The sequence below is a fragment of the Talpa occidentalis genome, unplaced genomic scaffold (genome assembly GCF_014898055.3).
Source record: "Talpa occidentalis isolate TD23 unplaced genomic scaffold, MPIMG_talOcc4v2.1, whole genome shotgun sequence".
Lineage (NCBI taxonomy): Eukaryota > Metazoa > Chordata > Mammalia > Eulipotyphla > Talpidae > Talpa > Talpa occidentalis.
Genome location: NW_026555331.1, coordinates 123,247,377 through 123,264,858, shown reverse-complemented (window position 1 = coordinate 123,264,858; position 17,482 = coordinate 123,247,377). Strand labels below are relative to the sequence as shown.

Genomic DNA, 17,482 nt, shown 5'->3' with positions numbered 1-17,482 from the left:
AACTGCAAATACTGACACTTTGCTCATACAATTAAACTTTACTGGTAAAATCAAGAAAAATTTAAATTTAACGAAATTCAATTTAAACAGCCATGTACATAGCTAGTGGCTAGCAACACTGGCCAGCAGAGCTCTATAATTTCCTCAGTGTTACTTCTATATGTCTATATGTCCATATATCAAAATATGAATTTGACATATTCAATGTGATGTCACTTGGTAAAGGTATGGATTATGTACGGAAGAAAGATTTTTGGTGGTAGTTAGATTTCACCAGGACCATAGACACAACAAAAAAATAGTTTTCAATTTGAGTTCTCCAAGATATTTCCTAGAGGATACTTGACAATATGAAATATGGTCCTGACCTAATTAAAAATATTTAAGATTCTGTATTTCTGGTATATGAAAAACAAAGAAAATTCCATAACCTAACAGTGTCTGAATTGCCTATAATAGCGGTTTTAAGAATGTTGGCCAGGACCTTGTTACTGAACAGGATTTGGGTCTTAATTAATGTTAAAAATGATTTACATTTCTGAGAATAAGTTACCTAGAACATTCAATAATCTTAGACACTAACTCTTTAGTTCCTTAGCAAATGATACTATTTTTTTAAAGAGTGAATCAGGGGAAGATTATGTGAGGTGGTCCTATGAATCTATAAAGAGAAGTAAAAAACCACTTATACAGACTATTCTGAAGTTTATTCTGATAACTACTGGTATTAAGAAAAACAACTGCAGGCAAATGCTGTTTTTCTGGCACCTACCAAGCCAAGGTATGAACTGTTTCTTATTTTGTTTGTATTTCAGAGGATATTAATAAACCTAATGATTACTGAGTTATTGAATTCACTCTAATTAGGAAAGGATATTATTGTCTGAGAGCCTTTTGGCCTGTTTCCCAGCCCTTTCTCTATCTCTTGCTTTATAAAAATGATAATAATTGTGTTTTGGAGACTTTCTACCTCCTTCTGGAAGTGCCTTCGTGACTAAGAGATTACATAAACTTGTATCTCACATTTGAATGTGCTTGTTTTTTTTTGAACCACATTATTTTGGAAACAGTATATATAGGGAAGACATTATAAGACAAAAAAGGCTTGAGGTGATACATCTAAGTCACTATTTCAATTTTCTCATCTGCAAAAATGAGCTGCAGTGGTTCATTTGCCAGTGGCTTTAAGGAAATGCTGAGATAGTTCTTGAGAACACTGGCCAGATTCAACTAGAACTAGTTTATGTCCTAGTCGCTAGGAATTTTTTGAGGCACATGCATCATTTATTAACATAGACAATAATCCCTCTTAATGCTATAGTGATACATAGTAAGCCCGAATACTGTATAAATTTTGTATAAAATGACATGTGAAGAGGTAAAAGACATTTGTGCTCTTTCTAAGTACCAAACTTACTTTGCTGGCACTATGTGCACATAGCTCCACAGCTGTTGGTGAGCCTAAAGCCCCTTGTAGATGTGTCATTATTATTTCTATGCAAGATAACAGACACTGCCATTTAAACTCTGCCAGGAGATGGAAGAGAAAGATTTCTTCTTGCCTTGGCATGATAGCTAACATTGTTGTTATACAATAGTATTACAAGGATTGTATAGTGGAACACACTTTTAATTTGAAATTTTCCATACCCTTTGTGTTGGTATCTCTACAGTTTGAGAACCTGAGAATGTGATACTGAAGGTATTCAGTACTTAATCCTCACATGTACAATTCCTTTACTAGTGACTAATTGCTGGGACATTAATCACAGTAAAGCTTCCAAGATACTGTTCAATAAGGAACATATATTGTGGTTTTGATTGTAGTTATTTTTGTGCACACATGATGTTAGGTACGTGCAGGTAAGGCCACTATTTTATTCATCATGAACACTACTTCCTTTATAATCGCTCCATTCTACTCCATCTCTGTCATTACTGTTCTCATCTTTAGCTTTGATTCTTTAAATAGATTCTCACCTAGTTTCCTGGCTACCGAAGTCATCGTTCACAATATAGTTGTAATTGCTCATCTGCCTAGAAACCCTCTAAATTTGCTAACAAAATGTTAACAGAAACATGGCATGAGACCTTTCATGATGGATCCTGGGTCTACTGTTCACACTTACCACTGTCTCCATCTTTCTTTTTTATGCACACTGAGCAATTTGTATTACTTCAAAAAGTACGATATTCTTTCAGATACATGCTGCTAGTTTTGTTAATGTATCTGCCTGTCTCCTCTACCTTACTCATTCTCTCCATTTCAGCTGGCCAACAGTCATTTGCAAAAATGTTAGGAAATTGTCCTTGATTTCTACTCTGGATTTCTATTGCATCTTAAGCTTAACGTTATTATAGCACTTATCATCCTGAAATACAAGTCTCCACTAGAATCTGGGATACTCAAGAAATAGCCGTGTCTTCTCTCTCAATTTAGAGCAGCTAGCACAGTGCCTAGCAGCACAAGGTAGGTGCTTCAAAGATGCTCTTGTAGGAAGGAAATAGTAGGATTAAACTGTACCTGCTCACGCTACCTGCTCTACTCCCCACTCTGACTCCTTTCACCCTCGCCATCTCTGGTCTGTACCCCAGTTCTTCTACATAAAAAATAAAATCTTTTTTTTAAAAAAGTATGAGCTTTAAGCATCTGAAAAATTCACTTATATGGAACCACTTCATTTCCTGAATACATGATAAATTTCAGGTAAACAATGAGGTGTCATTAAGTCACCCTATGGGAATCTTAATTGCACCTGAAAACAATTCTATCTCTAATAAAAAAAATAAAAAAATTATATCTCTAAGAAAAAATACTCAGGATAGGGCCTCCTTGGTGGCGCAAGGGGTTAAGCACTGCACTATGAAGCAATCTGCAGCCTCTGCAGCATGAGTTCCATCCCCGGCTGGCCAAGAAGCAACCCACATGGTGAGGCAAACCTCTCTTGTCTTGCCCGCTGCTCCCCTCAGCAGTGTATTTTGGTCAGTCTACCTGTTCTGTTCCCCACTCTGTCTCTGGTGAATCCTCTCAGCCCCCACATCTCTGGCCTATACCCCAGCTGTTGTATGCATAAATAAATCTTTTAAAAAATATATTCAGGATAGCTACAGAGTGACAAAGACAACAGACCTTTCTTGAGATAGTCTGATAAAAATATAATCATGTTACAAATACATCAGGTTACACCAGTATTAAAGACAAATACCAAACAAATATAATATTATAGACTCCAATTCAGTTTAAAAAACCCACAAAACTTAAATACTCATTCTAGGAACAGGGCAGGATAAACCTAGAGCATTGTAAATGTATCAGAAAATAAGGAAGTACTCAATAATGCAAACAAAACTCCCACAACGATGCAGATAATGTCAAAGGGACACAGGAGTTAACTGCAAAGAATCCCCATGGCCAAAGCTGGAACAACCTGAACATCAGAACAAAACAGCATTAGGTGATAACCCAAAGTGTAAATAAATGAGTTCGTACTGATTATTAATAAATAAATGGGGAGAATGGATAAAGCTGTGCTGAAGGGTTCCAAACAATTTATGTAGACACAATATCCTCAAAGAGGTGGAGCATAACTCACCATTTCTTAAGTGAATAGTGATTGCCTTATAAAGAAGACATAGGGAGAATAACTATACATGAGAGAGACGTGACCAACACCACCTACTAGGCAAGTAAAGTCAACATAAATAGTGGTAAATCATGTTATTAGAATGTACTTTTGATACAATATGATGAAAATGGCACTTCCCCTCTGGGATTTTCCTTTACCCACTAACCTCGATTTAATCATGAGAAAAAAATTAATTCTAATGAAGAAATAGTCTACAAAATCTCAACCAGTATTTCCCAAAACTGTCAAGGTAATCGAAAAATAGGAAAAGTCTGAGAAATTACAGGCAAGAGGAATCTAAGGAGATAAGACCAGTATATGTAATGTGGTTTCCTGAAAGATATTGGAACAGAAAAAGACATTAGGTGAAGATTAAAATAAAGTATGATCTTTAGTCAATAATAATGTATTAATATTGGTTGATTAGTTGTATTAAATAAATGACATTAAAATGGGAAAACATTAATAACGGGAAAACGAGTATGGGGTATATGGAAATTTTCTGTATTATCTTGCCAATTTTTCAATAAATCTAAACTGTTCTAACATAAAAGATTTAAGATTTATTTTTTAAAAAATACAATGGGAACAAAACACCATGTATACAGGACTAAATAAAATTCACTAGGCTGGAAGTACTATCTAAGAACTTATCAAATATTTTTTTAGATAAAACATAAAATTTTTGATAAAACTTAACAAATTTTTGTTTAGATAAGCAAAAAATAATTGAAATTTTCTTTTACATAAAATCTTCTCCTGTTTAAAAATTTAATATGGGGCCTCCCGGGTGGCGCAGCGGTTGAGCACTGGGTTGCGAAGCTGCCTGCAGCCTCTGCAACGCCGGTTCAATCCCTGAGGCCGCCGGGCGAGGGTCCCACATGACGCACAGACCTCTCCTGCTGCCTGCTGCTCCCCTCAGCAGTGTATCATCAGTCTGACTGTTCTGCTCTCCGCTCTGGCTATGGTGAATTCTCTCACCCTCCCGCACTTCTGACTGTACCCAGTGCTTGTATAAATAAATCAATAAATTAAAAAAAATAAAAATTTAATATGTATTAAAAAACAAGAATCAAAGCTGTAAAGGTGACAGGAACCAATAAAAAGTGAGAACTAGTGAAGAGGCATGATTGGATCTGTGATGTTGAAAAGCTGTTCTGGTGGCAAAGTGAAGAAACTGAACTAATGGTAGAGAGAGTAAACTGGGACATGCTTGCTTTGCAAGAGGAAGAGAAGGCCATTTCTGGAGTGGCAACAGAGCTGCATAATTACATTACAAAGTAAACCTTAACAAATAAAACAAAATGCTGCTCTATTTTTCTCATGCAATGTAAATGATTGTTTTGTTTGGGTCTCAATGTCTCTACCCATATTTTCTAAGTACTAGAAATATGAATGAAGTTCATGGGTAAACTGCTTTAGAATTTTAGAAGAGACAAAAACTCAAAGTATGTCGATTCTTATAAAGGTTACTGGTACTCTGGGCCAGGAAAATGATCATTGGGAACAGATTTTCTAATTTAGTAAAATCAGCCTCATTATATGTGCTGTTGTAGAGACATCAATAAATGCAAAGACGTCCTTTATTAATATTAATTAGGTAGCTAAGTAAGATATTTAAGAGAAAACTTGGGCTCTGCGACTTAGCAAAGAAAAATTACAAAACATTAATATGCTGGCTTTGCACATAAAAATCAGGATGTATGTTTTAGGAAAAGCAGAGGGTTAATATATATTATACAGGTTGCCTTGAAAAGACTATGCTTTATAAAGCAATTTCATATGTAAGCAGAAGCAACACATGGAATCTAGAAAAATTACCAATTCATCATATTTGAGGGTTAGAATCAATATTCTTTGATTATAAACAAAAAACTAGTTTTACTATACATAATACATAAATATATACATTTATTAAATTATTTGTTCAATATTCATTAGACAAACTGAGGCACACAGCAAATTTTATAACAATATTGACAGCAGAAACAAATCTTCCAGCATACTTCACACTGAGAAAGGCACCATTTTTTACTTGAGGACTCTAAATAGGGGTCAGCAAACTATTTTCGTAAAGGGCCAGATATTAAATATTTTCAGTTTTCTGTACAATGAAGATTCTGTCCAGTCTACTGAACTCTGCAGTAATAGAAAACACGCAAGCGAATGAGGATGGCCTTGTCTAATAAAATTTAATTTGTAAAAACAAAGCATCAGGCTGAATTTGGTGTGTGGATCAGTTTTCTGACTTCTGTTCTAAAATATTTGTAAATTTTGTGTCTCTTAGATTATAAATCTACCAAAAGCACTACAAAATAAGTTATCAGAACATGTGAGTAGGGTCTACATTATACTAGAAAATTTATGAGACCTCTTAAAAAGTTTCTCATTTTATTTCGATCAATTTTTCTTATATAAAGAACAAAGGCTATGCAGACAGAAAATGTTGCAATGAGAAAAGTTATTTTCTCTTGAATTTTCCAATTCATTTTCCTAGTTGATTGCTTTCCAACCATTTCAAAAGTGACTGAGTTAGGAACCAAAAGAAGGGACTATTTTGAGAAGATGGTTGTCAGTTTTAGATAATCTGATTTGAGAGTCTGGTTAGATTTTCACATGGAAATATCCCCATCAGGCAACCTTTAAAGCTAAAACTCATGCCAGTGTCTAAAGAAAAAAAAAATTCATCTTACTGATATTCTTCACTTTAAAACACCAGGTAATTTAAATATCATGGGCCCAACTAGTATATTTCCAAATCACCCACAGAAAAGAACATTACTATTATTACCCTTTTTCAAAAAAATAAAACAACCCAAGCCTGCACCCCTATGTTTATAGCAGCACTATTTACAATAGCTAAGCTTTGGAAACAACCCAAATGCCCAAAAATAGATGACTGGATCAAGAAGATGTGGTACATATATACCATGGAATATTACTCAGCATTCAAAAAAGATAAACACATGCAATTTGCAGCAACATGGATGGCGCTGGAAGGGATCATGCTCAGCGAAATAAGCCAGAAAGAAAAAGAAAAATACCGGATGGTCTCACTCATAGTAGGAATCTAGAAAACTTAAATAAGGGACCAGGAAAATGAATAACTATAAGAAAGTGAAAATCAAAATCAACAAAAAACTATGAACCAGAGACACTCTATGGGGGGTAGGGGGGCGGGGAGGGGAGGAATTGGGGTCAAAATAAGGGGGTTGCAATTGTATGGGGAATATAAAAATAAAATTTATTAAAAAAAACCCAAAAAACAACCCAAGAACTTAATTAGCAAACGAACAACCAAAGCACAGGACATTTGCCTATTTTACTATTGTTTGGGCTATCAGAGGCCTTTCCATTTTTTTTCAATATAGAAGCTTATAAAAGATTTTATCTTCAATTTGACTTTATTTTTTATTATGACGTACAAAAATGCAGTATTATATGGATTTGGGGAAGTAAGATCATGTCAGAAAAATATTAATCTCTCTTCCCTAAAATTAATCTCTCTTCCCTAAACTTGAGGAAAATGTTTTATTAGTTTTGACAAGATTCTTTTTATGTTGAAAGTTGAAGTCCAAACTTTTCATTTTTCCTTCAGCCATCCCCTATATAACTTGGAAAGTTATCTGGTGGAGAAGATGATGATTATATTAATGCCTAGAAATTAATTAAGTTTGAACATACCAGGCACTGAGCTTTATGTATGCAATGACTCCATGAAGAACTACAGCTTAGACTGAGGAACTTCTCCAAAATCATACAGAGGCTAATAAGGGAGAGTCAGTCTCAAACCAAGTCTGAATAATTTTAAATTCCATGTTCCCAAATACTAGATGTGTTCAGAATCTTTCAACAAATAAACTGTGCAAGCAAATTTCTACATTAAGTTATTAAAACACTTGAGAGTTATTTTATTCTAATCTAAATCTCTGTCCGCAAATTATTTGGCAAAGGATTGCTTTTGGCTCTACATTTTCTTGCTAAAAATCTGCTGCTGTCTCTCTACTTACTTAATAATAAACTTGGAACTTCTATGTCTGGTACTCATGTTCCCCCAATCTTTTCTCAGCTTTCTTGCCCATCTCATCACTGCTACTCTGTCCTGCCATAAACCACATACTTAGGCGCTGCAGCTTTTCACTTTTGGTTTGTGTGTGTTCCTCAGGTCTCTGTCTCTAAAGTCCCTCTCAAGCCCTGAGACTCAGTTCAAATAACAGCTCTCCCATGAATTTTTACTCAACTCTGCCAGTTAGGATTAATCTCTCTTTCATCTATGTTACCATAGCTCTTTGTATTATACCTTTAATTTGGCTTTTATCATTCTTTGTTTACCTTTTTTGTCAGTGAATATGCCTATTTTTTTTTTAGCAGATAATTATGAAAACTGAGATGACTATGTATTCATCTTGTTATCCCTGAGAGACTCCAGTACAATTCTTTGCACATGGCAGGTCCAAGTAAAAGTTTATAAATGGGGGGCCTCCCTGGTGGCGCAAGGGGTTAAGATGCAACCTAAGAGTTTGAGCCCCAGCCAGGGAGCTACCCACATGGTGCAGCAGATCCCTCCTGACTCTCCCGCTGCCGCCCTCAGCAGCGTATTTCAGTCAATCTGCCTGTTCTGTTTCCCTGTTTCTGGTGAATCCTCTCACCCCCAGCACCTCTGGCCTGTATCTCAGATCTTGTATAAATAAATAAATAAATAAATCTTTTAAAAAAAGTTTATAAACGGAATTGAGCAAAGACTCCCTCCAGAAACATGTGGCCATCTTCAAACCCCAAATCCCAGGAACTGACCCTAGAAAAGCTGCTGAGGTGTACTTGCTTTACAAACACGATAGGGACAGCCTATGAAGCAGAAGAATATGCTATTGATTGAATTTAGAGGGTAGAGGGCTGAATGTTTTCAGTGAAAATCACTTTGTGAAGACTTGCTGAAAGACAAACCTTCAAAAGTGTTGGGTAAATAAAGTTTGCCTCTGAGAGCAAGCTCTTGATTAAAATAGAGAAGTAGGGTGAAACCAGACGGGGAAGGAAGAATGCAGGAAAAGACAGCTGGGTTTCTCGGAAGGAAGATCAGGTGGAGGAAATCAGTGAAGTAGTGTAGAGAGAGAGAACAGCGCATAGCTGAGCAATAGCACTTGCTTCCCAAGTTTCAGCTTTCTCATATATCCTAACTCATATATCCTAACTCATATATCCTCCAACTCCCGCTAGTCATATACTTCTCATAAACTCTGCTCCTGTTCTGCAATTTCAAATTATTGTTCATTTAATAACATTTTAGAAGAAAATCTTACAATTCCACAGGGCACTTTGTATGATAAATAACTAGATCATCAATGGGCTTAATATTTTTTTAATACAGAAAGAAGAATCTGGAGAATCTTTACTACTAATTAAATGACTGAATATTAAATGACTAGAGATAAATAGTTATCAGGTAAAATTTCTGATGATTCTCTTTAGACTAATCTTCAATTACTGCTGTGTTCCAAAGTCCTGTGTTTTATATCTCTTCTCACTCAATACAAGTCTTCCTTGACATTCCCATCAACACTTTAACTAGCAGGGCAATATATACCATGGGACTCAGCATATTTATAACCAAACTCATCTTCTCTTTCCCCTCTCCCCAAATAATTCTTCCCCATGCCTCGTTTGTTGCCATGATGGTTAAAAGCAACATCTACCTAGTCAACCAAATCAGAAACCTGGAGTCATCTTAAACTTCTTCTTTTCCTCATTCTCCAAATCTAATTGATTCAGCCTCCTGACCTCTTTCCCAAGATGAAATTTCATAACCCTGGATAGAGACAGAAGGCTCCACAGATTTATAGGAGGCAAAATAAAGTAAGACAAAACAAAACAGATCATATACAAAAAGAATCAGGGGCTGGAATGACTTGACATGTCAATGGAAACCAAGGAGGCCAGAAGATAACGAAGCACTGCTTCAAATTCCTAAGGTTAAATATTCTGACATTAAACGCTTACACTGGAAGGACAGGGGAATGGGAAATATGCGTGAAGAGTTGGGTGAAATAAGCAAGCTGAGTTCTTCTCTTCCATACAAGAAAATATTCCACACACTGAAATCTGAAAGTGAATATCATAATAACTAAATGAATTGAATGTAGTTGCTTCTGAGGATGGGCCACAGGGGACTATTTTTTCATTGGAAGACCTACAGTACTACTTGATTTTTAAGATTATGTATACATAAAACTTTGATAAAAATAAAAATGAAATAAAAAATTAGGTACATTATTTAAGCATTACAGTGACTACTTTGTACTCTCAGGGTAGAGTGCTAGAGATCGAGTTGCATTTTTACTTCCTCAATATTTGTATTATATTTGCATAACATTTGTATTATATAATATTTGTATATACTGATTTCACTACTCAAGTAATTTTTCCTTTCTTATAAAGTTCTATCATTTCATATCAATCATTTCAATAGATGCGCTAAATAAATAACCACATAATAACACTAATGAGAAATTGTTATGTTTACTGGCACAGGCCCTCTACTGTACCACCTATGGGAGTTAAACATTTAAGATTTGAGCCAGTATTCCATTTAACACGCTTGGTATATGAGCTAACAGATGGATAAAGCATGCCAGGTCCTGTCCTAATGATTCTAAGCCCGTAGGAAACATTTTTCTAATCGGAGGAATATGGTTTAATTAACTACCTGCTGAACTTAAGTTTGGGAGAAGGAAGTTAGAGTGACAGGTTTTCTCTCCTGAAAAAATAGATGCAATTTTAAGAATTAAAAGGTCAATAATAAAAACATCACATGATCACTTTTACTTAATTATATTATTTGGAGCCATATAAATATTTATTAAAGGCTTACTAGTCCATTTTCTCAATTTATAGCAATCTGTGATAGAAAAAGCTTCAGTGAGACTACCCGAGACTACCCAGCATATTTTTACACTTTGCAAATGTATTTCATGTAACTAACTAAGGTTAAACAACTTCTAATATTTAGTATTAACTCTCAAAGTTGAGAATAGATTCAATCAGATAATTAAAGACAAAAAACTACTACCTTAGATTACCTGAATATTTGGAAGGATTTTTAAAAATTAACCAATAAAAATCTAACCTTTTCACTGTACAAATTAAAAAAAAATGATTATAAAAAACAATTTAAATCCCAGAAAAAAAATTTCCTCATTGCACATGCCAAAGATAACCACTACTTATAGTCTGATGCATTTTTTTCTCCAACTGAAAGTGATTTGTAAACATAAACCTAACACAAGCTGAAAAGTATTTATCAAAAGGGCCTTCGATGATTATGCATATATAGTAGGGAACAATCAGTAAGGAAGGGATTCTACCAAGGGATTCTAACTGATCACTCCCTCTAATCTCCTAGGGGCTCCATCAACTGACTTCTCAACTTTAAGCTTTACCTTTCACTGCATCCTAGGGTGACACATCAACTTCTTACAGTTGCTGTATAATTAGCTCTTCTCACAATAATAATGTCATTTTTATATGGCACTTGGTATATGTTATATACTTTGCTCTTCTCACTCATAGCAGTAATGCTATTTTTTTTAAAGATTTATTAATACATTCGAGAACTGGGGTACAGGCCAGAGGTGCAGGGGGTGAGAGAATTCACCAGAGACAGAGTGGGGAGCAGAACACATGGAGCTACTGAAATACACTACTGAGGGGAGCAGTAGCCAAGACAGGAGAGGTCTGCTGCGCCATGTGGGTAGTTCCTTGGCAGGTTGGGGATAGCTTCACAGTGCTGTGCTTAACTCCTTGTGCCACCAGGGAAGCCCACAACAGTAATGCTATTGTACTCATTTTTCTGCCAGTCTATATGTCCATCAACATGTTTAGACAACTGACTTGATGCCATCTTATCATTCGGAACATTCATTCCTTTATTCAGTATACACTGAATATGCTGTATTCTATGTTTTATTTATTTATTTTTTTGGTAAACGGACTCATGTATCATACAGTGGAAAAAATGAATTCCTGTCATTTCATATATATTACTTTGGATCCACTTATCTGGACTATAAACTCTTCAGGGAAAAGATGGATTTCTCTTATATTAATATCCTTCTATTGAGATTATAAAAGCTTTTCTTCAAGGTAGCATCAGTTATGCCTATTGGTATTGTTAGTGATACATAAGGAATACTTGAATTTTTGTCTTAAATTACTGTTTTCCCTATTCTTCCTGGTCACTGGATGACATTTATTTTATATGTATAGACTCTAAACAGATAAGCTCAGGAAAGGAAAATATAGGGACCTCCCTGGTGGCACAAGGGGTTAAGCAACGCACTATGAAGCAATCTGCAGCCTCTGCAGCACAAGTTCCATCCCCTGCCAGCCAGTGAGCAACCCACATGGCACAGCAGACCTTTTCTGACTCGCCCACTGCTCCCCTCAGCAGTGTACTTTGGTCAATCTGCCTGTTCTGTTCCCCACTGTCTCTGGTGAATTCTCTTACCCCCTGCATCTCTGGCCTGTACCCCAGCTCTTATATGCATAAATAAATAAATCTTTAAAAGAAAGGAGAATACCACAATTAAATGGAAATATAGAAGTGAACAAGACAAGTTAGTACTAGCACCAGAAAAGTAGCCATAATACAAGCAAGCCTCCTTTTTCTAGTACTAGTACTAACCTGTCTGGTTATTATTATACTATAAGTTATATGTTAATGCCACAATAATCAAGGAATAATAGTTCTTTTCAAAGCAGGCCACTCATAGAGAAGCATTTATCCAGGAAGAGAGTTCAATTATCAACTAGAAGGTTAAGTAGGACTAGAAGTTTCTGTTTCCTAGTCCAACTCATAGGTATACACAATAGGCCTTTACACTCAGTTTTTGTTCTATTCATATACACTTTGTTTAGGTAATGTTTAAAATTTACTTTATTCCCAATAGTATGTGTTTCAAGGGCAGTTTTAATTATGTGCCACATTAATGATCTTGCAGTGAATAAATTATTTGAAAAGTTTTTAAAAATTGCTGACAGAAGAGAGAAAGAGGAAAGGAAGGAGGGAAGATGGGTAAAGTAGGGTCAAGAAATATGCTTCAATCACTTTTTGTCATTTTTTTCCTTCTCTTTACCTTTTATGTAGAAGAAATATACTGTTACTCAACCTCTATTATAAGGTTGATACCCCTGAGAACTCCTTTTTAAATGCAGCACATTTTGGATATATTTTTGCTCCTAAAGAAACGAAGAGGAGATATTTCCACACACATACATTTTAATTGCTTTTAAAGTATATCTACTTTTACCACCTAATGGATAAATGCACAACTGGATGATACATACTTTCTCCAGTTGTAAGAATAAATACAGAGATGGTATTTATTTATAAGAATAAACGATCCTAGAAGTGTCCTTTGAAGTCAGTCTCCTTGGACATCAGAAGATTTTTCGCTACATGCAAGGTCTATTTTTATTATAAGAGCTTGTGAGCTTTGTAAATTCTTCAAAGCTTAAGTTCTCATTTTTCATGGCAGTGCCCTTTCCCAATTACTCCACACACTGCTATATCAGAATTATTGTTAAACAGATCATTAAAAATGACAGCACAGGTCCTTACACCTGAGTAGTCCTGGGCATAAATTAGGTGCTTTGGGAAATGCATGCTCTCTTTTGGATCAGTAGGGTCATATCACTGCATTGAAGCACAGGTAATTTATAAACTCTGGTAAAAATATGAGCTGGTAGTCATAGAGCTTGGTACTTCTGATACATACTTCTGAGCATACTACCTGCCTTTGTATGCCACTTTTCCCATTCCGATGCCATTTTTCCACTTAAAGTGGAGCTAACTCGCTTAAAGAAACATTTCTATCAGTGTTTTATTTCCACTAATAACACACTTTTTAAAAACTGATTTGCCATTAGTTTACGTAACTGTAGAATTTGAGGCATACAACTTCACATCTCCATGTGTGAACATGCCTCACACTCTACCAAAGCATAGGTCAGCCTAGAATTTCTACTAATAAACTTTAGAGTAAATGTTTCACTCAAAGAAACATCAAAGATAAGAAAATTCATATGGAAAATCGGCCATCTTCTACATTGCTTTTCTATTCTACTTTCAAATAAAAATGAACTTTCTGAAGCCCTTCTTAAGCCCTACTTTCAGCTTTAGTACCCTCAATTTTTAGAAATCAGTGAATATCTTGAATTGTATTATGTACAAGGCATTGCACTAAATTCATCTGAAACTTATCCTACTAATTTATGTAATTTCTTAGTTCTAGCCTTAATGAATTTGAGTGGTAGGGGTAAAGAGAACATAGCCGAGGACATACACCTTTAGAAATGGAATTCTGAGCTTCTCAAGGTCATTAATAATGTTATCTAAAATAACAACTCTGAGTAAAAAGAAATGTGTTCATATTACACACCTTGCAGGAACCAAACAGGACATAGCCAAACAGGTAAAATCTGTTTTTACCTCAACACTGATTCACTTTGAAAGCACCTTTGCAGTCTACACTTCAAACACAGAAGCTGGTATCTCTTGTTATCAAAGTATAAATACACAATGTCTATATTATCACAGAGTTAATCTTCAAACATCTGAATTATCTGTTAAAAACATTGTACTCCTTTGTATTAATATAAAAATTGGATTTAGAATTACATATGTTAGATTTATGAAATCAAAGGTCAAATATCCCAGAGGTGGGAATTTTGCAAAGAAAAGAAACTATATTGGCCAGAGTTAAGAGAAGGGTAGCATGTCATACAACCTATTGTCTGGCTCTTATTTTTGTACCCTACTGTTTACTACATTAGAAAAGGGATCATTGGCAGATATGGAAAAAACAACAAAATTTTGAAACAAAATGTTTAACTCATTATAAGTATTTTGGAAATAGTCCCTTACATTCTTCAAAAGGATTAGCAGTATATTTTATGTTGGGTAAAAATAGAACATGGCTTTTTTCCGAAATGTCTAATATAGAATACAGTAGGTAATTAACATATTTATTTTTATAAGTATGTTAAAATGTCTTGATCATGTTTCAAATCTTCTGGAATTACAGAAGAGGCAACTATGACAAGGTTTTGAATTTGGGGGTATGCTCTACCAACCATATAATATACCACCTTGTTTAGAAGAGTAACTTCTTTTTTAATTTACTGTCTGTAAGCAACTTTTTTACATAAAAATTAAAGAATTTTATATCACATGAAATATTCTATAGATTTTTGTTTTTCTTTTTTACAGAATTAGCTTTTCTTTTCAGGCTTTCCATCTCATATTCAAATATATATATTTTTATATATTTTACATCATTGTTCATTTTTAAACAATGTTTGCTTCCCCCCACACCCCCTCTGGTGTAATCCCTATTATATAGAGAACTACTAAAAAGTCTAAATTTAACAAATGGCATAAAGTAGGCCCTTGATTCAGTCACTGAATAGTCACTAATTTACTACTAACATAAGGTAGTGAAAGAAAGTTGAAAATGGAGAAGTTCTATTCCTCGATCACTACCTTAACCCTGACTAGCTGAGAGGTGTCCTGTGTCTGGCCAGCACCAAGGAGTATCTATTATATGCAGGAACGCTGCCCAGGGTTCAAGCCACAAACTGTACTCAAGAATTTCCTGCCTTGACATCTGTCTTGGAGTATCTACTTTTCTATGCTAAGAAAACAATCATTTGTTCTTTGACTAAGAGAACAAAAATACTATCAGAGTGACTTTTAAGATAAAAAATGTACAAATGGCTTCCTTTCAAGGAAATGGATTTAGGATGGTCTGCTCCGTGTTCTCATTGGAGTGAGACATCACGTTGGAATGAGATATCCAGATTTTCGGATTGTAGCTTACTCTCTGACCATCCATTTTTTTCAAGGCACTCTTTCTTTATATCCAGTAGGAAATATTAGGACTTGAGATAAGGTTTTAGTTAACTTTTCTTTTCTTTCTTTTTTTTTTTTTTTTAAAGATTTATTTATTTATTTATTTATATAAGCACTGGGTACAGTCAGAAGTGTGGGAGGGTGAGAGAATTCACCAGAGCCAGAGCGGGGAGCAGAGCAGGCAGAAGGACCAAAGTACATTGCTGAGGGGAGCAGCAGATAGCAGGAGAGGTCTGCGCGCCATGTGGGACCCTCCTGTGGTGGCCGGGGATCGAACCGGCGCTGCAGAGGCTGTGGGCAGCTTCGCAATCCAGCGCTCAACCGCTAAGCCATGGGGAGGCCCCTTAGTTACCTTTTCTTGTAACTAAAACTGCCCCCCGCAACTCCCAGTGCAATTTGTTTCTTTGACAGAAGCAATAAACTATGATGGAAAAATGTGAATCATTTTCCAAGTATGTGGGGTTTTTTGTTTTTGTTTTTTTTTTATAAGCAACTTTTCAGGAAAACAGCTCTTTTGCTAAGGCAGGAACATCTGTATTTACAACACAGATCTGAAACACCTACATGTTTTTTTGTGTAACAGAGCTTGTTTTTCTTGGCTGAAACAATGTTTCAATCTTCATATTTGAGCAGAAATTTATAAATAGGTCACTCTTGGTATTTTGGCTAGAAGAACATTTAGCCATTAGTTTTGTTTTAGGGAAAACAGTGAAGTGCAACAGCATAAAATACCATGTTATACTTTCTGCATTTGTACATGTACACAAAGTTACCATCTGAAGTCTTCTTTAATTCAGTTTTCAGTTTTTCCTGGTCTTCTACTAGTTTTTTATTTTCTATTTCCAAAATGTTTTCTTCTTTGCTCTTTCCTTTTAAGATCTGTCACAAAAAAGAAGAAAAAAAAATATGTGAACTTAAGATTGCTATAGCTACACATTCTTCAAGTAAAGGGTCTGAATAATGCATTTAAAATCATTGGTCTTCATTTTATTCTTTGTTTTTTCAGTATTTTATAATTTTATACAATGCACTTTTGCTAACAGAAACTTGCTATTTGACAAATACGCAAAAACATTTCTCCTTATGTTTAAAATGCATAAAGTGAAAATAAAAGTTTCTAGTTACGGTATAATTAAAATTATATTTTCAGGGCCTCCCCGGTGGCGCAGTGGTTGAGCGCTGGGTTGCGAAGCTGCCCGCGGCCTCTGCAGCGCCGGTTCGATCCCTGGCTGCTCCCCGGCTACCGGAGGAGGGTCCCACATGGCGCGCAGACCTCTCCTGCCGCCCTCAGCAGTGTACTTCGGTCCTTCTGCCTGCTCTGCTCCCCACCCTTGCTCTGGTGAATTCTCTCACCCTCCCACACTTCTGACTGTACCCAGTGCATGTATAAACAAAACAAACAAACAAATAAATAAATAAAACATGCCTCTATTAAAAAAAAAAAAAATTATATTTTCAAAAATATTTAGGTAAATAATGTGAATTTTTTTTTATTCAATGAAGTGTGTAATATAAATCTAAGGGAAAAAAACACTTCTAAGGATGATATTAATTAGAAAACTATTATGGGGCCTCCCTGGTGGCGCAAGGGGTCAAGCACAGCATTATGAAGCTTCCACAGCCTCTGCAACACAAGTTCGAACCCCGGCCAGCCAAAGAGCTACCCACATGGCACAGCAGACTTCTGTCTCGCCTGCTGCTCCCCTCAGCAGTGTATTTCAGTCAGTCTGCCTGTTCTGTTCCCCACTCTGTCTCTGGTGAACCCTCTCACCCCTCAAACCTCTGGACTATACCAGCTCTTGGATACATAAATAAATCTTAAAAAAAAAAAAGAAGGAAAACCATTATGTTCCAGTTGCAGAGCAGTCTACTCAGATTCTTTTAAACTAAAAAGAACAAATACTACACTTGCTCTTAGCCAAAGGCAAAAAGAATTCAGACTATTTTTACA

The 17,482-nt window shown here is 35.6% G+C and overlaps 1 protein-coding gene and 1 non-coding gene across 2 annotated transcripts in view; both read right to left on the bottom strand.

Annotated features, from left to right (window-relative positions):
• BCAP29 (B cell receptor associated protein 29) overlaps positions 1-17,482 on the bottom strand; it is a 38,364-nt gene that overhangs the window by 10,199 nt on the left and 10,683 nt on the right. The window contains exon 6 of the mRNA XM_037511569.2: positions 16,305-16,410. Within this exon, the coding sequence (XP_037367466.1) occupies positions 16,305-16,410 (106 nt within the window). The remainder of the gene's footprint in view (positions 1-16,304; positions 16,411-17,482) is intronic.
• Positions 12,758-12,892, bottom strand: LOC119251984 (small nucleolar RNA U109). The gene has a single exon (XR_005126677.1). It is a non-coding gene; the product is annotated as a small nucleolar RNA U109 (small nucleolar RNA).